The 26,942-nt window shown below is 41.4% G+C and overlaps 2 protein-coding genes across 3 annotated transcripts; both read right to left on the bottom strand.

Moving 5' to 3' along the window:
- Nucleotides 1–1,678: 1,678 nt before the first annotated feature.
- On the bottom strand, nucleotides 1,679–9,660 carry PDCL2 (phosducin like 2). Its single transcript, XM_088660789.1, has 6 exons — nucleotides 9,628–9,660; nucleotides 6,004–6,124; nucleotides 5,237–5,327; nucleotides 4,481–4,615; nucleotides 2,843–3,051; nucleotides 1,679–1,800 (listed from the first exon to the last, which is right to left on the bottom strand). Exons 1-6 carry the CDS (start codon nucleotides 9,658–9,660, stop codon nucleotides 1,679–1,681), a joined length of 711 nt encoding a protein of 236 aa, XP_088516915.1.
- A 1,545-nt stretch (nucleotides 9,661–11,205) lies between these two features.
- NMU (neuromedin U) lies at nucleotides 11,206–25,726 on the bottom strand. 2 transcript variants are annotated; one of them, XM_060278792.2, is made up of 10 exons: nucleotides 25,402–25,726; nucleotides 22,142–22,200; nucleotides 21,303–21,350; nucleotides 21,111–21,170; nucleotides 19,720–19,749; nucleotides 19,556–19,606; nucleotides 15,958–16,032; nucleotides 12,489–12,542; nucleotides 12,270–12,309; nucleotides 11,206–11,534 (listed from the first exon to the last, which is right to left on the bottom strand). In XM_060278792.2, the coding sequence occupies exons 1-9, from the start codon at nucleotides 25,589–25,591 to the stop codon at nucleotides 12,274–12,276; spliced, it is 603 nt and encodes a 200-aa protein (XP_060134775.2). In that variant the 5' UTR covers nucleotides 25,592–25,726; the 3' UTR covers nucleotides 11,206–11,534; nucleotides 12,270–12,273. The 2 variants fall into 2 exon arrangements, with proteins under 2 accessions (XP_060134775.2, XP_060134776.2); XM_060278793.2 differs by lacking the exon at nucleotides 19,556–19,606.
- Between the last annotated feature and the right edge of the window lie 1,216 nt (nucleotides 25,727–26,942).

Below are 26,942 nucleotides of genomic sequence, written 5' to 3'. Positions count from 1 at the left end.
TTCTCAGCTCTTTCTGCAGTCTTCACACACCTCCATCGATATTTTTAGTCGTCACTGCTTCATTCTTAAAATGAGGTTACTGCTGAATAAAAGCTTGAAACTGTGCTCAGTTATCTGCAATTTTTGTGAATGTGGAACTCACAAATGACTTCTCCTTTTATTTCATTCATCACCCACACTATGAAACCATTCTATTTAAAGGTTAATTATGTGCTGTGCTGTAGCAAACTACTTGACTGAAGCCGATGCAGGCAAATTCTCTACTTGAGAATATACGGCAGGGATATATTTTAATGCATAAATAAATAGATGTGTAAATGTTCATTAAACAAGAAATTATTGTTTTTAATAAATTTATGTTTTGAGTTGGTGTTTGCCTGCTCTGGGGAGATCAGTTATAATAGGAATCAGTAAGCTGCTGCTGAGGAATGCAAAGCTCACAATTGTTGTGCAGAGAAGGTGCCCCCCAGTCTCTCTTTGCCAAATGATCCCTGTGGAACACAAACTCCACAAAGTGTACTGCTTCATCATTCTCCTGCATATGTGTTTTGTCTAGCTAGGAATGAATAGGAGATACACAAACCTCTAAGGTGCTAACAGAACATTGCATGTACAAACACAGGCTTTCAGAATTTGGGGTTAATTACTGATCTCTGGAACAGCTAATGTTTTTTATTAATACTTTTAATAATCCAGTTCTCAGGAGAAATAACTATGAGTGTTTTTGAACAACTAAATCTGCTGCACGTGTGGTTGTGAAACTCACTTCACCCTTCTCATGTATTAGCAAATTTCAAAAAATTACAAAGAAGAAAGGCACTATAAATACTTGGCCAATCTTTTTTTTCCAATACCTTGAGACTATTTTCCTCAGGCAATATGTTCTGTTGCTTCTTAAGCTTGATTTAATCTGAATGAGTCTCGTAGCCCTGCATGTATTAACAAGATACGACTTAGCCAGCAGGCAGGGCTGTGCTATTTCTATTTCTTTGTACAATGCCCAGCACTAAAAATACTGGCTGATATCCAGCTACCTCATAAGAGTAGATCCATTTAAATCAGTGGATTTAATACCCATTGATTTCAATGGGTCATCTCTAACCTAACTGTGTGTCTGCACAATACTTTCCCGCATAGTTTTGGGTGCTAACTATGGCATGGCCAGGGATACAGGCAGTGATCTTTTGAAGCTATTTCCCTCTGTTGAGTCCAGTTCTGCTTTTTACAAACCCATAAACAATAATTCCCAACACTAGTGACCTGGTGCTCCTACATGTGTTCTGTACGTGCTTTCTGATTTTTACAAGACTTTTACCTTGATTCATTTGTCCTTTGTGTGAGAGTGAGACCTACAAATCTCTCACTGGAAATATGACTTATGAACAAATGAGTGATGGCTGCAATGTTGAACACACTTTTTAGGAAATAAGCCCCCTTGACAGATAATTGGGCTAATAGTACATACAGAGCTCTGGACTGGAGCAGAAAATACGTTCTGAGTGTGAATACAGCAAGTGGGTTGCATTTGTGCCGTTTTTATTTACTTATTCTTATTCCTAAGCAGTGTTGATTTAAGCAGTAATCCAGCCAAACGTAAACACGGAAATGCCAGGTACACCTTCAAGTGTTCTTCTGCTCAAGCAGTGTTTGTGTCTTTACATGTCCAGTTAATGTTCGTCTAAACATCATTTATGGAGGCATTTCTAACTGAAGATGTCATCATATCCACAAGTTCCTTCTTGGGGTTTTCTTCTAAATCGGTTTTTAGAGCACCAACCTCTGCCAGTTTCCACTCAAGTTCTGAAATAACAAAGACTGTTGAGACAAACTGAAGTAGCAATATATTTAGCAATAAATCATTTATATCCCAGAATTATGATCCAGTATGTTTGGGTCAATGGGGCACTTGCCCACCAACCTCAGTCTGCACCTGCTTGCCGTTTTACTTACATCCAATCCAGGGGGTTGGTACATGAAATTTTTACTTTCATGATACAACTCATGAACATAGTATTCACAGATAGAACTCAATGGTTAGCTAAAATATAGTGGGAGGAAGTTATTATTTTACACTGGATAGCACAACACTATTGGAGTCATTAAAAACCAGCCTTGTAAATAAGTACTGTATACAGAAATTACTAGCCCTGAATTGCCTACACATACCTTAAAGTTGCCTTCACTAAAAAAATAGCAAGACAGCCCATTCTAGTCCTTCTCTCACAGGCTATTTAATACATGTCTTTAAGTAAACAACTATTGCCTTTAGTTGTGAACTTACGCCAAAGCTTGTTGGTAAAGTAACAATATTCAGTGAATAGTTATCTCGGTTATTCCACATTGAAGCGTTTCACACTTCACATGTTCTTTTATGAACTACTGCAACATTTTACTGTAAAATTTATATTACAATATAAATTCAGTGGCAGCATTGGGGGCGGTCTCTCAACTATCTTCCCATCACTGGGAGACAGAACACTCAGAAGAGTCTCTAGTGGCTCAGCAGCTGTAATCCAAAGAGTTGCCATTGGTGTTTGGTTGAGCTCATAGATCTTAAGGAGGACCAGGGTAGGCAGATCAGGAGGTCTAAAACAGGAAAGGAAGGGGATTTGAAAATAGGGATTGAAACAAGCAGTAGTACAGAACAATATGAGAGAAGGTACAAGGCTGGAAAGGAAGAGCCTGAGAGAAATAAAACTTGGATAAAGAATGGGTGGAAAGGAGTCATTAATATGGCTAAGAACTGCAAAGATAAAGAAGGCTGCAGTTCACATAAATTTGCAATAACTAGCCAGATCTTTGTCTACTGACCTCTAGTTTGCTGAAGTGTTTTGAGCATTACCTTCTACTGTAAGATTTGCTCCTCCACATTCTCTGATTCCAATGAACTTGCCCTTTATCTCTCCACTTTCATACACAAACAATGTAGGTAAGCAACTGTCATGGTAATTTTCAATACAGCTGTTTGCAATGGCTTTCACAAACTTGGTTTCTGGAAATTTTGTGGCCAGTAGACTGAGGTGTCGATTAATTAACACACACAACGGAATGCTTTAAAAATTCAAAAGAGCAAATGTGTTTGATGGTTAAGCTCTGGCACAAATAAGGAAATGCTAAATTAAAAAAACACACACACACCAAACCGCTATCAACCATTCCACTAAATTCACACTCACATTTTCACATCAGAAGGACAGTACGCTACTTTGGGTTCCACTGTATGGCTGAGTTTCACTCCAGTTGTTTCCCTGCTCAGTTCAGCATATTGCACTCAATATTTCTGAGCCCTTTCCTGAGTACATTTCTAAGCCCATTGCACTAGCCCATTAGCATGAGACTGATACCCATGACATGTTCCCAAAGCTATCCTCCTATGCACATAAAGCTGTGCTGCATTTTCTTGCCCCAGAACAAAAGCCAATATGCCATTTGTATTCATGCTCATTCTAGGATGCATCCCCTTACTATGTAGAGGTTCCTAGCACCCTACAATAGGTACACACACACATATATATCCCAGACTGCAACCCTGCAAAATGCACAAATAGTCTATTGCTGAGGATGGCAACCTGTGACCCATGTGCTGGCTGTGGCTTATTGAGGTTGTCCCAAACATTTGGAAGGCAGCAGAGTAGGGAAGTTTGGACAATATGGCTCTACTTCCTTTCATGTGTATATCCTAGGCCTGAGTTCTTCAACCTTGGATCCCCGTAAGTTGATGGACTACAACTCCCATCATCTCTGACCACTGGTGAAGCTGCTTGGGGATGATGGGAGCAGGGCCGTCTTGAGCAGATTGCGCGCCCTGGTGCTGAGGGGCGGAGATCGCTCCGCCGCCCGCCACCGCCCTCGCAGGGCGCAATTGGTTTTCGCGCGACTTTGCCGTGCGGCGCCCACCTTGCCAGGTCGGCGCCCAGCTTACCAGCCCCCCGCCGTGGTGCACTGCGCCGCCGGGGGGCTATGTAAAGCCGGCCCTGGATGGGAGTTGTAGTCCAAGATCATCTAGAGACCCAAGGCTGAGGAACATTGGCTTAGGCCAGGCACCTCCAAACTGCAGCCCTCCAGATGTTTTGGCCTACAACTCCCATGATCCCTAGCTAAGAGGACCAGTGGTCAGGGATGATGGGAATTGTAGTCCAAAACATCTGGAGGGCCAAAGTTTGGGGATGCCTGGCTTAGGCCATGTGTGAACTAGCCCACAGTCCTTTCTGCGCTAGGCTTACCTATCAAGGGAGCCCCCATTTGCTAGTATGACAGGACATTGCAACTGCTGATAGCATATGAACATAGAGAGTCTTCATTGATGCTCCTAAACTGCAGATCTACAAGAAATCTGTTACAGATATTTGCCTCAGGAAAACCAGTCACAAATTATTAAGAATGGGTGCCTATTCAAGCCATAACCCAGAGTTAACTTTATATGTATATAGTTTTATTCTGCCAAATTTTAAAGCACCCTTTTTGAAATCCTCACTATTACCTTGATCTGTATAAATGGATGACAACCCAGACACCTTTTTGTGCATTTGTAACTTCTTTCACATACTGTTCTCCAGAAATTTCTCTGAGTTCTCCAAATCTTTGTCCTTTTTGCAGTTCTTCTAAACGTCGTTTCCTAGTTTAACAAAAGCCATGTGAACTAATAACTTTTCATATGATTATTAATAGACACCAGGGAGAGAGTTTGACAGTGGGTGGGCTGTGATCACTCCTGTTCCTTAGAGGTTTGGAGGAAAGGAGCATTGTTAGATGTGGGGAACAGTTTATTCTAATGCACATGCAGCCTGTCCACATAAGTGTGGACAAGGTTACGAAATAGGAATAACAAGAGGGCAGAAAAATAATTTGAGCAATATGCCAACTTTGAGTAGTCAATACAGCATGCAGGAACTTTGGATGTGGTAATCACTAGGTGGCACTACTGGCTCATGAAAAAGAAATTCCATCAACGTTAGAAATAAAATTTATTTATCCTGTAGTAAATGAATTTCAGACAGTTAAAGCAACAAATAAACTTGTGAGATCTTAAAGTCAAAGAAATTTATTGTAGCAGAAGGTTTTGTGGATTACAGCCGCCCTGGGAAACTAAATAAGTTAAATTATGCAGTAATGTTTTAGAAGGGATATGGAGGGTTGTATGGATAAGAAGTGTGTCCTTTTTCTATACTTAATCTCCAGTTTAGAATATTCTTACTCAGTATTGGTGATGGGAGTGGTTACTAGTAGTTTGGCATACCTATACATTTCAACTGCTTTTCTATCTTCCTCATCAAATTCATCTTCAGCTTCTTTGAGTTGTTTCAGGTTCATTTTTTCATATGGCTTCACTAAAAGAAGAATGGGGGGGGTGATGAAGAACATGCATATTTCTGGGATTAAATTTCTGGGATTAAACAAATTTTGAATCTGCTTCCAAAAGGAGTATCTGACAGAGGAACCTGAATGGGAAACTTCCATGCTTACAATATTCAAGTTTATGGCTATTGTGCAATGAGCTTTCAATGAAGGCAATTTCCATATATATGCTAATGATGGCTGTGTATATACACATTCAGAAAAAAGTGTATCTGCCTATCCTTCTGCACCTCAGCTGCTTTAAAATGCAGGCTCAGGATCATATAGATGAAGTAGCAAATTTATTTTCCTTCCAGTGGGCAAGGACACAAGGCAGGTACCATAGTTTGAATTGTAATAAAGGCTATTTGTTTAAAACTCACTGCTTGTAGAAAGTTGGACAATCAGGCAATGTCTAGGTTAGAATAGAATCTTTCCCACTGCATATTAGCTTTCCATTACTTGAACAATGTCTTGGTGAACAATAGATCTGCTATCTGTCCTCTCAAGTAACACAATCCCAGGAAGGCTGAACTGTGTAGATCAACCTTTATATTCTGCAAGGCAGGGACAACTTTACTTCTCTATTGTACTATGCCGCCTGGTACAATGCTGAAATGGTGGGTCTTAATTTTAATAATTGACAATACTTTTCACAACTACACTTACCTTCTGCTTCTTTCTGTAAACGTAAAACCATTTCTTCAACTTCATCCTTAACCTCTTCTTTTGGAGGCAGTATACCAAACTCTCTTAGTATGTCATTCCATTCTGTATCTTCGTTTGGATCCTTTTGCAATAGGAATGCAAAATATCACCAATATACAGTAATCTGCCTTGAATCTAAATAAGTACTATCAGAATTCTGCCCATGCAATGGGGCATGCCTGCCCCCTTCTTCCTCATCACAGCCACCTTGAAGGATGGGCTAAGGAACAGCTTAGGTTGATACTCCAGCAGCAAATGGAGCAGCAGAAACCGCAATTTAAGAGTCCAAAAGAGGAGACAAAAGCTATGTACCAGGAACACCCAGGAGCAAATGTGGCAGCTAAAAAGCACCTTTGAAGAGAAAAGAGACTCCATGCAAGGAGCCGAGGGCCTTGCCTGATCAGCCACTACAAGGGGTTAAGATTGACCCTGAAGACCAGTTGCAGTATATTCAGGCTGGAGGGGTGGCTGAAAAGATTGAGGAACAGAATGATCAGCTGAAAAACCTGGGACTGTAAAGAGTTCCAGTCAGTACCAGAAGAAGAAGAGAGGTTGATTGTCCAGGAGTCTGCCAGTGTGGAAGACACAGAAAGCTGAAGCCCCCAAAATTGGAGGGAGTCAGGCCAGAGAAGGAAGAAAGTGCCCCAGAGAAGAGTAAACTACAGGCTGGAGCAGGCATTCCCAAACTTTGGGCCTCCCGATGTTTTGGACTACAATTCCCATCTTCCCCGACCACTGGTCCTGTTAGCTAGGGATCATGGGAGTTGTAGGCCAAAACATCTGGAGGGCCGCAGTTTGGGAATGCCTGGGCTGGAGGTAAGGAGTGGATGGTGATAGTTCCCCACCCACCCCCACTTCATAGTCCATCTGTGAAAGAAAAATTGCAGAAGGAGAATTTGCAGGCATGTGTGTATGTACATGAGGTCACCCATGGTCTTGTGAGTTTTGCCTCTGTTTGGGTGCATGATATACTCAGGAAATCGTGAGAATGAACAGAGAGGAATTTTTTTTGCTGCCAACCTTGGATGGATTAGGTCAGCTAGTCCTGAAGAGGATGCCCCCATATAAAGGCTTGGGGCAGAAATTTGATTTGTAGTAGGGGGAAAGGGGATGAGGTGGGCTGGGCCAAGGACTCATTCCAGGGCAGCAAGTGGGGAAAATATACCCTCTCAAAGAGAATACCCTCTCCAAACAGGTTTGACTGGCACCAGTGCTTATTGTTACAGTGCTGTGTGTTTGGGGAGTTAATCCGTGTATGACCACGTAATTAACCCGTATGACCACGTAATCACAGAAATCCTAGAGTTCGAAGAGACCCTGGGGGTCATGCATTCCAACCCCCTGCAATGCAGGAATCTGTTGCCCATTGTGGGGCTTGAACTCACAACCCTGAGATTAAGAGTCTTGAGTGCCTTCTAATCCCTGGGGTTCTGGTTCCAGCAAGGGTTAAAATCTAATGGGAAAGTTTCTTTGTGAGTTAAAGACCCTTAGTATAACAAAAGAAGTTGTTCTGTGCCAGAGGGCAAATGGGTGGGGGTGCAATTGGGTGCCCCCCCTCACCTGGCTGGTAGTTAAGGGCAGTCTTGTGTGAGAGAGCTGGAAGCAGGGTGTAGGGCAGGCAGTGTGAGAGCTCTGCTGATTTTATGCTTGACTCCAAGGCTGTGACTATGAGAGAAACAAGACCCTTTTGGAGTGTTAACGCTGTGGGCTCCTCCATGTTCAACTTGGGTTGTATATATGTGTAACTAAACCATATATCCTAAAGACACCACAGTCCCTTCTTCCCTCATTTCAAAGAAACCAAACCCCGAGTAAGTGCCTGGGACCCATCAGGTGGGAGACTTGGAATTCAGTTGTCTGCTTCCATATTCCTGAATAGACCACTGCATTCCTAGGCCTGCAGCTCCCCATCTCTGGAATAGAAAACCTGGGCCTTAAAGTTGATTTTCCATAGTTTCACAAAAAATGACTTTGGATACTAGCTGTAATCCGCAAACCTCTCATTTTGTAGTACTCTCACTTTCAGTCAAGAGATCCCTTTGGAGAAATATTACTTGCGTAGCAAGAGATTGGAAAGTGTTACTATTAGCAGGAGTGCTTTATGCAGTGTATCTCACACTTATTCGGAATCCCTGGCAGATTGCAGATTATTCCTTTAGTTGGGTTTCAAAATATGTTGTTGAGACAGAAGATAAATTAAATCAGAGGCAAAGGCAATAGCCTGTCTTTTGTCTCTTCTAATAAGGATTTATGAATCTTCTCCTGGATGCTGAAATTGGATTACTTTGAGATGAGATATGGTTTCCTATTACTCAAGCTGAGGCAGCCTTTAAAGATGAAATACTTACATCCCAAAGGATTTAGAAGCTATCACAGAATCTTCAATTAAACATGTAGTGCATGTAAAGTATGTGGAAGAGCAACTAGGTGACACAATGGCAGTGTTATAAAATGAAATAGTGTGGACTGGATAATTATAAATACAACAAAAGGCTGCATGTGGAGAGCTCCTGTTCAGGGTTCCAGTTAGTGAACCATATCCTCTTCCAGGATACTCAATTCCATCTCCTTTTTTCTACCCCCACCTATAGCAATCAGAATTCTGTGTCCTGCTTGTAGAGCTGGGTAGGAATAGGTTAAATGGCTATAATTCTGTAATTGGCCTGAGCTGAAAATGCAACAAGGTTCTAGAAAGCCAATGCTCAGGACCAAGGTGGAACATTCTGGAGCTTTGATTCGTTGGGTGAAAGACATATGAAAAGCTATAGGAAGAAGATAAACCAAACTACAATGGAACATTGGTTCTCGAACGCCTTGGTACTTGAATATTTCGGCTCCCAAACACCGAAAACCCAGAAGTAAATGTTCTGGTTTTCAAATGTTTTTTAGAAGCTGAATGTCCGATGCAGCTGTTGACGATTGTTTCTGGGGCGGCTGCACCAATCAGAAGCCGCGCCTTGGTTTTTGAACGTTTCGGGAGTCAAACGGACTTCCGGAACAGATTACATTTGAGAACCAAGGTACCACTGTATGTTTGACTCCAAGAAACACCTAATACCTTATACCTAATACCTTCCAGGTCATGTGGCCAGCATGACAAAGCCGCTTCTGGCGAATCAGAGCAGTGCACGGAAACGTTTACCTTCCCACCGGAGTGGTACCTATTTGTCTATTTGCACTTTCATGTGCTTTCGAACTGCTAGGTTGGGAGGAGCAGGGACCGAGCAACGGAAGCTCACCCCGTCGCGGGGATTTGAACCGCCGACCTTCTGATCGGCAAGCCCTAGGCTCTGTGGTTTAACCCACAGCGCCACCCGTGTCCCTTATTTGTATTATTTGTATTAAAGGGATGCACAAAAGCTGAAACACCATTTAAATATTTAAAGGGGCAAAGTGCTATACAGTTTAGACATACTTTTAAAACTGATAGTTGTTAGGCTGCCGATATCAGAAACGGCATTACACAAGTCTGTGGCGAGACGGCACGTAGGATAAATTGGGGTTGGAAAAGGTTTCAGAAAGGGCAACCAAGATGAGCTTGCAACATTTTGGACTTTTTAGTTTAGAGAAAAGGTAAGAGGTTACATGGTACAAGTATATTAAAACTTTCCACGGCATGGCGCAAGTAGCTAGAGAAAACGTTTCCTTCCTCTCTTGCAACACTAGAACGCAATGAAGCTGCATGTTGGAAGATTCAAGACAGATAAAAGAAAGTTCTTCATATAGTGTGCATAGTTAAACTATGGAACTGCCCATAGGAAATTGCTATGGCAATGGATTACATTCTATCTTTCTGACCTGCATGTTGTCTTGCTTGTGTGCAGCAAGAGTGATCCCTTGCTACCTGGCCCTGGAGTGCCAGAGAAATATGAGGCCAGGCCTGCGCCTAGTTGGCAAGCCGGGTAGATAGAATGACCAGGCAACTGCTTCAGAACACAACTTATTGTGGAGAACATGTGGGAGGAGCCAGCTATGAGATTCCAACTGCCATTGTGAGAGCTCCATCTTCTTTTGTAGTGGTGAGTCTCAGTGATAAGTTTACATGAAAGAGGTGGTAGGTAGGACAGCTCTGAATTTATCAGTGCGCTTTCAACAATTTATTCCCCCTGCATTGATCAAGTTCAGGTTAATGACATAAGACTTTCGTGGGACACAATTGTTTGGCGCTACAAAACAAGGCTGCCTGCTCTTTCGCCTTTGCTATTTACAACAGCCATCAACATTTCGGCCAGTAAAGCAGGCGACCCTGGCACTGTAGGTTTAACATTAGAAAGAAGGGAAGAGAAAAAGGAGGTAGGTAGGTGAAGATATAAATAAACATATACTGTATAGACAAAAAATGTAAAAATGCGTAATTGTTAAAGGTGCGTTCATTCTGCAAACTGGTATCGCCAGCTTTTTTCATACACATGGTGGACACAATCTGAAGTGAAGATTCTGCTTGATTTTTAATGAGATGCTCCAGCCATGCTTAGATGGCTTGTCAGCTGGCAAAACTATTTCCCAACACCCTGATGTATGGTGGTATATTGTGGTTACTTGGTGACAGGAGAGATACACAGAACACACGAACTAAGGCATTTATGTTAACTTCATGTATTCAACAGCTATGTCATAACACTAATCCCAGCCCCCAAGCCTAACCCTCAGGTGACTCCTAACACAAATTAAGCCCTGCACAATGACAAAGGGCTTACTTAATACATATTTAAGGGGCCACACGGCTCTTTCTTTTTGCTACAGTAAACTATATCCCTCTGGAAATAACAGATCCAGTTAGCTGAATAACTGGCTATTGTTAGATGTGCTTTCTAAACGTGTTTCTAATTCATGGCACCCATTCTCCTCTTTGAAAGTTTTACCCACTGCTAAATTTCATTGACTGTAGTTCCACTGCTCTGTTTCTCCACTAGCAGAAACATCACAGTATGCAAGAAGGGCCCATTTGATTTCATGTTAGATATTAGCACTTAACCATAATTGCAAACCATAAGACCCAAAGTATGACATTAAAAACTGAAAAATTCTCATTAAAAACAACGCTCTACAGAGTGCCTTTATTTACAACAAAAGGTGGGGGGGACACACACACACACACACCACGTGTAGCAATACTGCTATGGTCGAAGTATTTTGCATGCAACAATCTTAACACCAACAGTATTTTGTTTTCAATTTTATTACACACATAGTTGCAAAGAATGTGAGATGAGGAAACAGAATTATTTTAAGATACTTCGGAAAGAAACAACTGCACCTTATGCTGCAATCCTATGCTGACTTATTTGAGAGTAAGCTCCATTAAACACACTGAAACTTACTTGTTAGTCAACATGCATAGGGTTACACTGCATTTTTTTTAATTATAGGAAATGTACATAGTTGATGAAGTATCTAAAAAGAAAGAGAGAGAGAGCATTTTACATATAAAGAATAGGATGCCCATCTTGTCTGCAGTCCTGTGATGATTTTAGGTGTAAGGCTGAAGAATCCTGAAAAAGATAAAAAAATGTTCAATTATATAATGGGTAGTGACTTTTAAAATTGTTACAATCCTGGCAAAGGACATATATAGACTGGCAGTGTTAGGGGATGGAAGTTCCCTTTTTGAACTCCTCGTTTAAACCCCTGAATTTTCTTGAGAGATCCCTTGCCATCACAGACACATCCCACCCAATAATCACATCTTGCCTATAACAGCCCAGGAGAAGTATGGCCAGGTGCGTCACTTCTCTCCCTCCCATTGGCTGGTTCTATCTGTGGGTAGAGCATGGGGGCTCCAGCTTTGCAATCAAGTGGAGATGAAGACAGCAAATCCCTCTGCCCCCCCAGCACCTTATGACCAATGTCAAACAAGCTGTGGTTGAAGCCAGGTGGACCTGTGAAAACCAAGAGCCCCAAGGATACAGAGACTTCATGGCATTTTGATCCACGCGATCTCAGTCCCCAGAATACATTAAATGCATTCAGCGTTGCACTCAGGTGGGCAGGGGCTGGACTTAAAACAATCTGCTCTGTAATTTTTTAGAAAAGGGTTGTCACTATTAAATTTAAATTTCGGTAGCCTGGTTCTAAGAAATCATCACAGCAATAATGCAGCTATTATTGCTAGCATAATGCTATGTTGGAAACTGTAATATAACATGCTGTTAGATCTCAAGGTGAAAGGTGGCTAATCAAACAAACAAACAAATAAACTGTCCTGAGTGAAAAATTAAGGTTTATACCATTTTAACGAAATGTAGCAGATCTCCTTCCATTGCGTGGCTGAAAAAGAAATAATGTCAGATAAGTAGTATCTTTTTGAATGCTTTAAAAAGAATTTTAACTGAGGGGCCCACTAAAATTGATTCAAAAATGTAAACAAATTTAAAGTGGATTCTAAAATGCTTGAATTTGTTTGTTTCAAAATCACCGGCATATTACAAACAAAAAAAAATACACACCCTGAAGATAAAGTAGCCCCTACTTTGAATTCCTCCAGGTATTCGAAGTTCTTCCTGAAAAGAGAATAGATTTCAAAACAACACACACTTGAGTAGCAATGTAACAACAATTTATGCTGCAACACAAGTGATCATAAACGGCATGAAATATTGAGAATTTTCTTATTTAAAGATTAATAAATAAAATAATATAAATTTATAATGATTGCATATCTCTAGGATTTGTGCTATGGCTAGTGGTAGGGATTGGGTGGAGAGTCCAACCTACTTTTGGTGACAGTTTAGAAAGAGAAATATAAATATGCAAACAAAAGAAGCTGTCAATTACTTTAATGAATACATAGATTTGTGGAAACCTACATTTTGTTTGTCTAAAATTGGAATGAGAAACAGTGACAAGCTTCTTTCTATTACTGTGCCTTGGTATAATAAAAAAATACATAAATCTTTTCAATTATTCAATGAACGAGCAACAAAGAAATATACACGCACAATTTAGCTTTTTCTCGGTCTATAAGGAGGAAAATAATTCCAGGAAAAAAATGTATCCAGGAAGCCAACCCAATAAAAATAGCTATTAATATTAATATTAAAAGCTCTTTGCCTTGCTTAGGGGAGCAGGTAAGATGTGTTTGGTGTGCCAGCTCTGGAAGGTAAGATTTTTTCTGTGCGGGGGCTATGCCAAGGTTTTTGTTTTTCTGTATGTAATTCCGGCTTTACGTGCTATTCCCAGAAGACAACCCTCACATAAGATGCAAGTATAGCAAAGCATCCACATCAGCACTCAGGCACAATATTCTTAAAAGTTAGGCAGTGCAGTTAATCAGTGTATCTGCAAAAGCTGTAGCAAGAAAACTGAACGACTTTTAAAAGTTAGAAGCATATGCCAAATAAAATGTGAAATTCAGATATTCAGTGGGTTGAATCAAACTGTGCCCTTCCATTTCTGGAAAGGTTTTTGATTCTCTAAGTCAGTGGTTTCCAGTTAGCTAAGTAGTGCAGACCCCTAGTAGTTTTTATTATGTGAATGGTGCCATGGACCCCCTGGGTGGGTTACGTGGACCCCTAAAGTCCACGGCGCACCATTTGGCAACCACTGCTCTAAGTGAAGAAGAAAGAATGTGATTTTTGCCAACTCTCTCTCCCCCCTGCAACATTCTGTGCTCCCCCACCCAAAATCTGTTCTTAAAGATTGGTGGGCTCTCCAGAGGAGTGTTGAAGGTACAGGGGGCAGCAGGGGGCGCGGAGAGAGAGAATTTGTAAAAATTGCCTCCCGTCATGTTCTATGAGCAGAGGCCTCTGTTAGATTAAAGACTCTTCCACAAATATTGAATTCAACACATAAATTCCAAATATGATTATCTAAAGGGCACAAGCAAGACTGTTTTTCAGCCTTGCAAGTTATTCCGTATAAAATGGCTTGCTCTTTTAATTAATAAAATAATTTCAAATACATCTTGTATGTCTTGCTATTTCCTCAAAGGGCACTGCAGGTATTTTATATTAAATTGTTAATGCATGCTAGCAGCCTGCCCTGATTCCATTATGTAATTATTTATCAGCTGGACTCTTCACAGTTTTAGCATTTGTGCTAAGCAGTTTTGGTTTCTTCTTTGCTTTCTAGTTAACTGCTTCCAAACAAAAATCTGATAATCTCAGGCTGTGATAGTGTAAGTATGTATTGGCTGTTTGCATCATTTCCCTTTCTAACATGTAAAAGAAGTTCTGAAATATTTATTAGTAGGTCACATACAAAATAATCTGTTCTGATTTCTCCTCTTAAAGGCAAGCAACAAAATAGAATCATCGAATTGTAGAGTTGGATGGTTCTTATTTTAGTTGTTTTTTCAGTACCTCATGGGATTAGAACTGACTGAATTTGAAGCTCTGAAAGGAGAGGAAGAAGGTAGTAGCTATTCATATACATCTGAAGTTTAATCAAATGAGTAGCATCTTAAAAATTGATAGAATGTGGCAATATATCCACCCAGTGTTTTTTTAATGGTATCACACCTCAGGAAACTAGCTGGCTCTTGAAGACTCAAACTTGATGACTTGGTGAGGCTGTTATAGCCAGCAACTAGACGGCACTCTTATTCCAAAAAAATGCATGCATTACAAAAACAAATTTAAAACCCTCCTTTTTTTTTCTGGTGACGTGATTCATATTTTAAATTCTCTTGATTTAAAAGCAGCTATCCTGGCAGCTCTGCTTTTAAGATTGAAATAAATTTGGATTTTCAATTACTGGACTTTTCTGTCCAAAGTAACAGAGCTGAGTATCTCAGAAAGGATATTTCACAACTGACTGGCAGATCTATTCTTTAGTTGCATTTCCAAGTAAAAAAAAATATGCTAGATGAAACCAGTGGCCTTGGAAAGGAAAGGAAAAGAAAAGAAAAAATCTACCCAGTCCAATGCCCGATAGCATGGAATTGATCGTTCCCAGTGGACCCTATGAGACTGTGATGGAGTCATCTAACAAATTTGCATTTTGCATCAAGGAAATCTAGTAACTATTCAAAGCTGTGGCAGAGAGATCTAATTAGTGCAAGAAATTAAAAAAGATGTTGACAAAACTAAAATTTGCACTAAGGTATGTGCCCCCTACAGGTGGCTATGATAGGCAGAGTGGCCTGAAATCACATATTCAGGCAAGTAAGATTATCTCTCTTCTGACTCATCACTGTTAAGATCACTTCTGCTAGCCCTTGCCTCCCCCACTGTCCATGGCTTTCATAAAATACTAGCAGGGATAAATCAAGGTTCAACAGGGCCACTTTTGCTGGTATTACTAGGGTCAAAGATCAGGTCACAAGACCGCTGAAGAGCACCAATATTGTCCCGTGCAGCCTTGGTACGAGGATATTAAGCCTGATCCTGTAAAATGTTGTCTCTATACATGGGTGTAGGCAGGGGGGCAGGAGGGGGCAATTGCCCCCCCTAGAAGCAAAGGCTGAGGGGCGCAGTGTGGCAGCCCCAGGCTCCCGCTCCCGGCGCGAAGCTCCAGAGTCGCGCAGGGAATGCAAGCCTGGGGCCGCCTCCTCCGAAGACCTGGGAGGCGCAGGCCACGTGGCCCCGCCCACATTTCCGCTGTGGCCCCTCCGCTCCCGCCCCTTGCCCCCCCCTAATTTTGATCCTGGCTACGCCCCCGTCCCTACATAGGACTAGCCCTTTGAATGACATTATTAAAACCCTTAATTTCAACCAGCATAGCACGACCTCAAATCCAGCCATTCAAAAGGAAAGATAATACAGTTGTTTAGATGAATAAAATGGCCAATTATTAGGTTTTCCCAGTTTATGTAACTTTCCAAAATGACCTATTGCAATATACAGGTAACTCTTCTGAGGAGGAAGCATGCACATGCTTTAAATAAAGCACAGTCTCGGTCAATCTTGAAAGATGGTATAATGATACAGAATAATAAACAGCATGTTTTAGAAAGAAAAATGGATCATTACATACGTCTGCTTTGTATCTCTTCAGTCTCCTCTCATGCAGTTGTGGAACAAGTTGCAGCAAAGGATGCAGGACAGACGACTGAGAGGATATGAATACAGACACATGAACGACAATGAAGTCCTGGCCTCAGGATGTATACACAAACAAACAAAACCCATCACTGCAGCACTGACTCATAAACAGAGCACACAAAGATGTTTGATGGGACAATATTTTTAGACATTGCCATAGCTGTTTCTGATGTTGCAATTTCCTGCATAAATGATGGGGGAAATAGTAGCACCAAGAAGTACCATTCCTGTGTTTGTTTGCAAGCTTGACATGGGCATGCAGAGCCGCTTCCAAGAAGATGCACTGATTGGAAAAGCAAATGAGAGCTGAGTGTTTGTTGTCAGGGCCTCGGTGGCAGAATCCACTCTTGCCTCTGGAGAAGCAGCTACAATGGATTCTCCATTCTGGCAAGATCTCACACAAACCCTACAAGATAACACAAATACCTCCAGAGGCTTCCATGACTTCTTGTGGGGCTCTCATGAGATCTCACCAGAAGCTGTGTGTCCCAGTAAGCGAGGCTTTGGTAATGGCAGCAAGGAAAGAGGGTGCTGAGCAGTGTGTGCATCTTCCTGTTTCGCCTCAGGTGGTGAAATGGGATGAGGTGCCTCCAGGGCCGGCTCTAAGGCAAGGCTGGGTGGCGCAATGCGCCAGGGGGGCATCGCACTGCCTGCCAGACAGCCTTGCTGGGAAACAGGATGGGGAGGGGGCGCCGGAGGGATCTTTGCACCACAGCGCCAGGGCACCAGATATGCTTAAGATGGCCCTGGGTGCCTCTGCTTGTTGCCATGGGCCATCTAACACCACAGACATTAGATAAAGCTCCCTAGGGTTTCTTGCTAGCAGGACAATCTCAGGATAATGCCAAGTTCCTAGATATCCAGACAGGAAAATTTTGGAAACCCAAGAAGAACTAATAAATCTAAGCAGCATCCAACTGTACTGCAAGAACATTTGGCTCTGCAAAGGAATTTCCCCACCCTCTTCTCTCACCTGCATGTACAAATACTCCCTAAATATGTTCTGCATGTTACCCCAAGGCTTTGGGGAGGGCACAGGAAGCTCATAGGGAGAAGAGAATTTCTATTTTGCATGCAGAAATCTAGCATATCTGTTTAATAGCATTTCATACGTAATTCTTCATCTTGGTCACAAAGAAGAACTTGCCTCATTAATCAAGGAGTAAAGGTAAAGGTAAAGGGACCCCTGAGTGTTAGGTCCAGTTGCGGATGACTCTGGGGTTGCGGCGCTCTGGGGTTGCGGCGTACAGCTTACGGGTCATGTGGCCAGCATGACAAAGCCGCTTCTGGCAAACCAGAGCAGCACACGGAAACGCCGTTTACCTTCCCGCCAGAGCGGTACCTATTTATCTACTTGCACTTGACGTGCTTTCAAACTGCTAGGTGGGCAGGAACTGGGACCAAACAACGGGAGCTCACCCTGTCACGGGGATTCAAACTGCCGACCTTCTGATCGGCAAGCCCTAGGCTCTGTGGTTTAACCCACAGCGCCACCCGTGTCCCTAATCAAGGAATAGTGTCCCCTTTATCCTACACAGATCCCCACAATCTATATGCCCCCTTCCAGAAGCCCTCCACAATACAAGGTGCAATATTTAGGAGAAAAACTGAAGCTGAAGCTTCAGTGAGGCCAAAATACTTGAATGGCAACTCAAGTTCAATATGCTAAGTTAGTTTGAAGGCACACAGCCAAGGTAGGTGTTTATTGGATTGTTGTTTTTATTTTGATTATGCATTTTGTGGTTTTATATTTTGATTTTATTCTGTGAACCGCCCTGAGACAATAATAATAATAATAATAATAATAATAATAATAATAATAATAATATATATTATTATTATTTATACCCCGTCCATCTGGCTGGGCCTCCCCAGCCACTCTGGGCGGCTTCCAACAGAAATATTAAAATACACTAATTTCTTAAAGATTAAAAGCTTCCCTAAACAGGGCTGCCTGTATATAAATTCAATAAATAATTATTATAATAATACTGCTAAAAAGCAGTACGGTAGTTGCTGTCCACAGTTGAAACAATTCTGGGCTTCCTAACCTCCTGCTCTTCTTCATTCCTTACAGTGCATTCCTAAACAAGTCTGTACAGAAGTAAGCCACACTGAGTTAAATGGGACACTCCCAGATAAGGGTGTATAGGATTTAAACCTCAGTCTGCGTGCATTCTGCTCTACTGCTTTCCTCACTTCCCCCAGGAAACCTCAAGCCTAAATTTTTGTTGCCCTACAAACCTGAATCCCAAATCAGAATAAGCCGCTCTGCAAGTGCTCCAATATACTTGCAACATCTCTTAGTGGTCAGGGCATAACTGAACAGCACTGCACACAATGTTTCTCAAAAATATTTCATTTATATTCTTGTTTAAAAAGTGTGAAACATTTCACGCAGCAGATCTATAACCATTATTCACAAAATATATTAATTGCATAATGGTCTATTCTGCGCCCATGAGGTTCAAAGCTAAAGATAAAATACATCTTATTATTCTATGATTTCATAATGAGTTAGGTGTGGTTCTAATATAATTACTTTTATCAAAAGATTTGTGTGGGGTTATTTACTCAAATACTGTGAGGAATCAAAAGCCCAGCTTATTTAAAATGTATGTTTTAAAATGTATTCGAATTTCCATTGGTGTAGAAACTTGGTGATAAGCTAAACATAATAAAATGTACGACTTCTATGGGACTGCAACATGGAATTATTAAGACACAAAGTAGCTACCAAGATATAAACCCCAAAGAAATTGCAAATTCACGACAGCTTTGTCACTTTTAGCTACAAAATATTTCTATATTTATAACATTTTAGTAATATGCTGAACTTTGGAACAAAAAATCCATTATATTGCATATTGGTATGAAGGAATCAGACAACAGTGGCAATAAACATAGAACACTGATTATGTTACGAAATGAACACTAATTAAACAGATATGAACTTTAATGTAAGACAAACTCACTTACATAAGAAACACCTTATGTAAAATGTTATTCCATTATGTTTGCATATAGGATATTTCAAGTTAGTTTAGTTAATTAGTTAGTTTGTTTATGATAAAACCCCCAAAAAGAAATATTCTAAACTGTTCTTTCTGAAGAAAACTTTATTTTATAATTCACACTATCTATATTTGTAGCTGGAATCCTTAATAAAGGAACTAGTATTAACTTTATTGTGTTTTAGAATAAAAACATTAATTTGTATTAGAAGGCTCTTCACCCTCAGCTTTAACTTTAAAATGTATATGTCTTTAGCCAGTTCCATATATGCCTGTCACTCAGCATCCATTTCTTTCCCTTTTTTTTAATTATACAAGTTTTACTAAATTTAGAACCTCTGGCATTCACATTTAGCTTTCATCTGTTGTAACTAGGCTATAAGCAAGATTGGTTCTTGGTTTTAAAAACTTTTTACATATTAGGAATTCAATATCAGGCAGAATCAACTGAAGCCCCAATAATGATGATAATATCATGTTGTCTTTACTCACAGGGGAATGGGCAGTTCAACTTACCAGAATGTCTGAGTTGCCTGTGTCATGGGTCTTAGAATAATGGAATAAGAACTGTTCAAAGAAATTAAAAGTGGATTTTACTTTGAAACAGATTAATATGTAATGATTTTTGAGACAGTTAACACACAATAAAAAATTTAAAAACACACACACAAAGAACTTACTCTTTTGGTGTTGTCCTTTTCATCTAACTCCTGTGGAAATAATTGGCAAAGACTTTCAACAACCAAGGATTGGACATTTGTGGAAAACAAAATAGCATGGTACAGTACTTATCGTTTTTAGTGTCTTTGGAATTGTTGATTGGGATTGCAATCCTAGGCACTTTTATTTGAGATTAATCAGCTCCATTAAATTTACTTCTGGGGTTTGCTTCTGAGTTAACATGCATAGGATTGCACCATTAATTGTTTAAGATTTTAAGTATTTTATATTCATTTCTTCTCCACGGTAGCTATACTCCACAGAAACCACACAGAATCAATACCCCCCCCCCGAACTGTCATCTGGCTGTTCACTGCAATTGGTTCAGAAGTCTACATGGAATGCGACAACTGCTTTACAGAGGCAGACAATGACATTAGATAATTCTGCAAGATAATTTGTGCCGTGAAACCACAATCAAGAACGAATTATTACTGAAACACAATACTCCACCTAATACATTGCCAATATTTCTGTGCATTTCATACTCTCCTTATTGGTTTTGGTTTCAGTTTCTTACAGAATGCAATGGTTGCAGGGAATGGCACACTTTCGCAGAAAGTTCTAGCACTATAATAACAAAAACTACAATGTGAAGTAGAATTATATCATGAAAGTATTCCAAGGATAATTGTAGAATACATCTTTCCTCAGGGTAATATTTTGTCCTAGTAATTACAAGGCACTATACAGGGCACTAAAGACTTGTCCCTAGAAATCCTATCCAGCTAACACCCTCTGGATTCTGATATCTCTCTTTTGATATGGTCCACACACACTAGCTTATCTTTGTGGCTGCCCTATATAGTCCACTAGCACCAGAAACTTTGTTTATAGAACATGGTAACTGAGATAAGATACTAAATTGCATACCAAGGGCACTAGCATCTCAATAAACGTTGAAAGAGAGGGGAGACACAAGATTAGTCTATGAGTCATATGAAGGTTAAGTGGCCTAACTTTCCACTAAGGCTTTGTTCTGTTTTAAAGCAACCATGGATTTATTGAGCTGAAAGTACACACAAATTACCAACTGCAAAATGTTAACAGTATTGATTAGAAATAGCGGACTCTGAACCGCCAGCTGGCACACATTCTGTTCTATAAGACTTAGAGAAACAGCGGCACATAGTTTTGCACCTGTACTACTTCTCAGACATCAAGGAACAGTTTTGCTACCGCGTAAGTAAACCTAGTTTTCTGCAAAGAGCCCTGAAGGACTTGCTGCCAGAGAGCCACAAAGCTGAGAATTGTATCAGTACTTATTATACACTGAACTGCACAATTGCAATACACTGTACAAAATATGCTGGCAGCCATGTTTCAGAAAGAAAATGTTAAGTGGATTTACCTGAGCTTTGTGTAGAAGTTCCAGAATCATATAGCAAAGGTCTTCCAATGTATTAGAGGACTAAAGGAGAGAGAGCGAGAGAGAGAAGAATCTGAGGCATGTGATAAATGAAGCAATAGCATCTACTTCGACAAATTTAGCATATTCGAATTATTATTATTGTTATTATTTTATTTTTTTGACTGGGCTGACCTGAGATGGAGTATCCCTGACCAGGTAAGAAGAGCACACATCATCTATCTGTAAATATAGACAAGAGAGCAAACATAGCATAGGATTGAAATAGAAGCAAAATAGGAAAATAAGATGTTGAGCTTTATGTGAGGTCCCATCATTTTTAATATTAAGTTGACAGAGAACGAAGGCTTACCACCACCACCCCTCAGAGAGCCAGACAATTGGACACGCCCTTCCTGAAGAGGAGTTTGCACCCAACGTTGTGACAAGCCGTCATGAAACAGCAACTCAGAGCTCACTCAAGCATTTTAGCATAAGATTAGGAGCATTTGGCAACACCAAGTCCTGTGTAATACACATGAGAAGTCCGTACATGAAAGACACTAGCCAGATCTTATCTGACAGATCAGAGAACAGAATTTTTAAGGCTAATATTAAGACCCATCTTAAGTGCAACACCAACAACAAAATCTAACCAAAGGTTTAAACCTGAAAAGAGCTAAGAGCCTAATTCCTGAAAGCATGAACATTAGTTGTTCTGTTCTTGTTAAATCTTGTCGGGACACAAGCTCTTTTACTGGCAATATTCAGCCACAGCTGTTCTAAAGTGTCACTTGTGCTCCTTCAATCTGCACCGTGGAAATGTGATGTGCACACTATCTCGCATTGCCGACAGCCCCTTACCATGCCATTGTGGTATTGGAAAGCAGATTGCTCCTTTCAAATAAAGAGAGCATATATTGTTCTTAAGGAACTCTAGCAGGTGTGCTAATAATAATAATAATGACAACCATAAATGCCTTTTCTAAAGTAAAAAAAACTAAACAAACAGTACAGAAGATATTTCACTGTACCTCATTTGATAACTGCAAATCTGGTTCTCCTTGTAGAACATGGGGTGCCATCGGTGCACCTGGAAATTAGAATTAATTGCCTGTTCATAATGTTATTTATAATACAGGGTTCTCTGGGGTGTTAGGGGAGGGGTAGTACCTCTGGTGGGGACACATCATGCTCCTTCTGGGGTAGTTTGTCCACCTTTGGTCCCCAGCCTGCATTCAGCTCTCATCTGTGGCTCCTAGAAGCTGTCAGCATGCAACAACGGCCACAGGAACAACTTCGAGTGGCCATCTATACCAGGTGAGGGCAAACCAATGGGGGTCAAACCCTTGGTAAGTTAGGGACTTCCCCTGCATGTGAAGACAAGTTCCAGTGGATTGAGTGAATGAGACCAATAGTGGGTCCAACATTCAAGAAGGTGGTTTCTGCACATGCTGTAAAGGGGCAGGTGGGTCTTGTAAACCTGGGAAGGTAGCCTGTCTAGGAGAAGGAAAACTCTGATCCTAAACCTCTGCTGCCTTGTTGGATGTCTTCAGTAGAAGAAGAGGCTAAGGAGTAAACCCTACACAAATCCAGAGTGGAGTCCCTAAGGATGGTGACTTGTACACCTCCTTCCATCAACTCCTGCTGCCAAGCTGGTGTCAAACATATTGTTCTGCTTTCCTTTGGACCACATCAATGGGGGGGGTCTTGTCGTGAGAGGGGGGGGTCTTGTCGTGTGGGCATTCCAGGACCTCCACACACACTGCCCAGGCTTGTGCCGTGGAGAGGTCAGTTCAGAGCTGCTAACAGAGCAAAAGTGGTTTGACTTTACCCCTGGAGGCACACTCTATTGCCAACATCAATATGGGGTTCTCTAGCTTGTATGTGTGAGCATTTCAGTGAAAACTAATGAATGTTACAGACAAGAGAATGATATTACGATTCAACACTTAATAGCACCACAAACCATTTAAGCACTAAATATAAGTTCTGTACTGTATCAATTGGTCTGTTTTTTTGTTTATTTGTAGTCAATGGCCATTTCAATGTAACTCACAAAACCAAGACAATTTGCAAATATGTTAAACATGTACATTTTCAGAAATAAATATTTCAAGCTTTGGAAAGAACAAAAATGAAAGATATTGATGATGTATCTCAGATACAAGGAGGGCTTCACACAGAAAAGAGTTGTTTATATATATATTTTTAAAAAGCAAGGAAGTTTTCTGAAACTGTAAAAGTATTATTTAAAGTTGTCACTAATTCTATTTACTATTTAGCACCCTGTTAAATTCCACATAAAATGACAGGGAAACTTTGTATTGAACAAGGTTTTTTTTCTTTTTGTTCAGTTTTAAAAAATGGAACGTTAAGCGTGATCAGAAAAAAATACAGTACTTCCTTAGGCAGTTTGGTTAGAAATGAATAAGCTCCTATACAAAACTCCTGCTGGAACTAGACATTGTCCCAGCAAAGGCATGTTCCAAACCTCCATTTTCTCAGATGATGTAAAAACAGGTGGGCACCCCCAGAATTAAATGTTTGTCCACAAGGAAAGCTTTTTAGTGAAAATTTCAGAGCATATGAAAATTGTAATGATTGCCTTCAGTGGCCTGCACTTTTATGGCTATTATAGATATATATCTACTACTAACTCATGCAGCAAGCGATCTTCACTGGCAGATAATAAGAACTGGAGAGGGCAGAATCATATTTAATATTTGAAAAGAGATTGTCTGTCTATTCTGACTTTTTAGCTGCTTTCAGTCTTGCAAGTGTGTAATCTGAAAATGAAGGACAGAAATAAAACATTCCTTATTGGCCCACAATTATACTATGCATAGCAGCTGTGTAAATTAGTATTAGATTACTATGTTTATCTTCTTTATCATATTTATGCAGATTTTTAAAATTATAAGTAAGGTTATTTATTGACCATGGAAATGCAAAGCAAGTAATGAAGGTTATTTTGATTTGCATTTCATGCTTTCATTTTACAGATGCAGACTGCATCTGTGTATTGCATTCAAGTGAAGGGAATAAAATAAATAGCTTTGTTCAGGATTATAGGCATAACTTCTTGTTCATTTCCCCATACATTTTCATTTTCTTTTGGTAAATCTAATGGACTAGAATAGAAGAAATGCTTGCTAACTATACCCTGCACAAATTCCTCTGAACTTTGAAGTTGAAATTAAACTGACAGCTACTTTATTATTAAGATTTCATTCAGGGTCATGTATATCACCCTTTAACATGCCCATCCTACATGCAATCAGGATGATCAAAGAGTAGACCTTTTCCATCAATGCTTAACATGGGAGGGGAGAGTCTGAACCACAGAATGGATTGTGAATAGAAAAGAAGGACACTTGTTTTTTATCCTACTTTTTCTACAAAATTTATCTCCCACATTAGTTTAGAATCCAGTAACGTGCTGATGCTCAGGCAGGCGCTGAATGAAACAGAAGAATGAAACACTTCTCATTTACTGTGATTTTAACTAATCTACAGTAGATGTAGGAATGTGGGGAAAACGAGCAAATGCTATTGCTGGTTTACTTATACTACAGGACAGGATTTTAAAATCTGCTCTACCTCATTTTTATAATAAATTGGCAGCAGAAATCTCACCTACCACCTTATGGGACAATTCCATATAACATGCCTTGGAGTCTTCTATAAGCCAAGATGCAATAAATTACAAACAGACCTATATACCATTACAAGAAATGACAAAACTGATAAAACTGTTGTCGTCGGTAGGATGGTATTAGGCTGCCATGAAACGACATCAGCTTTTGAGTTTCACATAATTCCTCATCAGGCACAAAGGCAAGACATTTTCAGGCACAGCACCCATAGAGCAAACTGGATCACAACCCTGCTCCATTCTTCTCCCTGACAAAAGATCCGCAGCTGTCTGCCAGCCAGCATCTCAATATAATGTAGCAGGGAAGAGCTACTACCCGCTGGTGTCCGCCTGCCTAGCCTGCATCAACGGAATGCAGAGTCAAGAAAGCAGCGTGGGTCGCTTTGCTTCTTTGCAAAGGGCTGAAAAGGTGTGCCTTCGTAACAGAGCGGGATTTATAAAGCTGCAAACCGTCGTGTGCGTGCATGGGGCCCTTTAAAAACAGAGTTTTATTTTTTAGAAAGATCGTTTTGGAGGTAACTAGCTCGAAATGTGAAGAGACATTGCATTTCCTAAAGACCCGGAGCAGTTGCGCAAAGGAAGGCAAAGAGGAGCCCTCGTGCCAGGGAAGGGGCACCTCTGAAACGGAGCGCTTACCTTTGCACGCGCTCGCCCCAAAGGCGAGGAGGAAGAGGAGCAAAGCCCAGGCGGCTCCCGAGCCAGACCGCAGCCTCTTCGGGTTGGAGAGGCGGCAGGGGCTGCTGCTGCTGTTGCTGCTGCCAACGCCGTCGGCCACAGGCGGCGCAGGCTGCTCTTGCCGCCGCCAGCAGGCGCTTGCCCTTTGCATGGCGCCCGTTCCCGCTTTTGGCGCGCGCGGCTTTCTTCCCCTCGCGTTGGCGCGCGCGCTTTTCCCGCCGCTCTGCTCCCGCACTGCAAACTCCAGTCAGAGGAGCTCAGGCTTTTAAATCTCCCGGACATGAGGAAGCCAGGCAGGCAGGCAGGCGGCAGCAGCCTGACTCACGGCGAGCGCGTCACCCCGCCCTCCTCAGCCTCTCCTTCCCGCCCTTCCCGAGGAATGGGATCTGCCGCGCGCGGGAGACGACAGCGAGGAGTAAGTGACTTCCAGCACGTGGCAAGAGGTGGCTCGTGAGGGGGGTTGGAAACCCCGGGGAAGGGCCGAGGTTCTCACCCAGGGCGTGGGAGCCACTTCGACCTAAGACGCCTCAGGGAGCAGAGGGGAGCGCACGAATAAGACAAGTAAAATTAATATAATTGCTATTGTTTAGTCATTTAGTCGTGTTCGACTCTTCGTGACCCCATGGACCATAGCACGCCAGGCACTCCTGTCTTCCACTGCCTCCCACAGTTTGGTCAGACTCATGTTGGTGGCTTCAAGAACACTGTCCAACCATCTCGTCCTCTGTCGTCCCCTTCTCCTAGTGCCCTCCATCTTTCCCAACATCAGGGTCTTTTCCAGGGAGTCTTCTCTTCTCATGAGGTGGCCAAAGTATTGGAGCCTCAGCTTCAGGATCTGTCCTTCCAGTGAGCACTCAGGGCTGATTTCCTTCAGAATGGATAGGTTTGTTCTTCTTGCAGTCCCTGGGACTCTTAAGAGTCTCCTCCAGCACCATAATTCAAAAGCATCAATTCTTCAGCGATCAGCCTTCTTTATGGTCCAGCTCTCCCTTCCATACATCACTACTGGGAAAACCATTGCTTTAACTATACGGACCTTTGTTGGCAAGGTGATGTCTCTGCTTTTCATGGATCACTCCCTTGTCGGTTCAGAGAAGCTATGAGCTATGCCAGGGGTCAGCAAACTTTTTCAACAGGGGGCCGGTCCACTGTCCCTCAGACCTTGTGGGGGGCCGGACTATATTTTGAAAAATATATATGAACAAATAACCCAGAGATGCATTTTAAATAAAAGGACACATTCTACTCATGTAAAAACACCAGGCAGGCCCCGCAAATAACCCAGAGATGCATTTTAAATAAAAGGACACATTCTACTCATGTAAAAACATGTTGATTCCCAGGCCGTACACGGGCCGGATTTAGAAGGCGATTGGGCCGCATCCAGCCCCCGGGCCTTAGTTTGGGGACCCCTGAGCTATGCCATGCAGGGCCACCCAAGACGGACAGGTCATAGTGGAGAGTTTTGACTAAATGTGATCCACCTGGAGCAGGAACCGGCA

This window comes from Zootoca vivipara, chromosome Z1, assembly GCF_965207765.1.
Source record: "Zootoca vivipara chromosome Z1, rZooViv2.hap1.1, whole genome shotgun sequence".
Taxonomy (NCBI): Eukaryota; Metazoa; Chordata; class Lepidosauria; order Squamata; family Lacertidae; genus Zootoca; species Zootoca vivipara.
The sequence above is the reverse complement of the archived record's forward strand: the minus strand, read 5'-3'. Positions and strand labels throughout refer to the sequence as shown.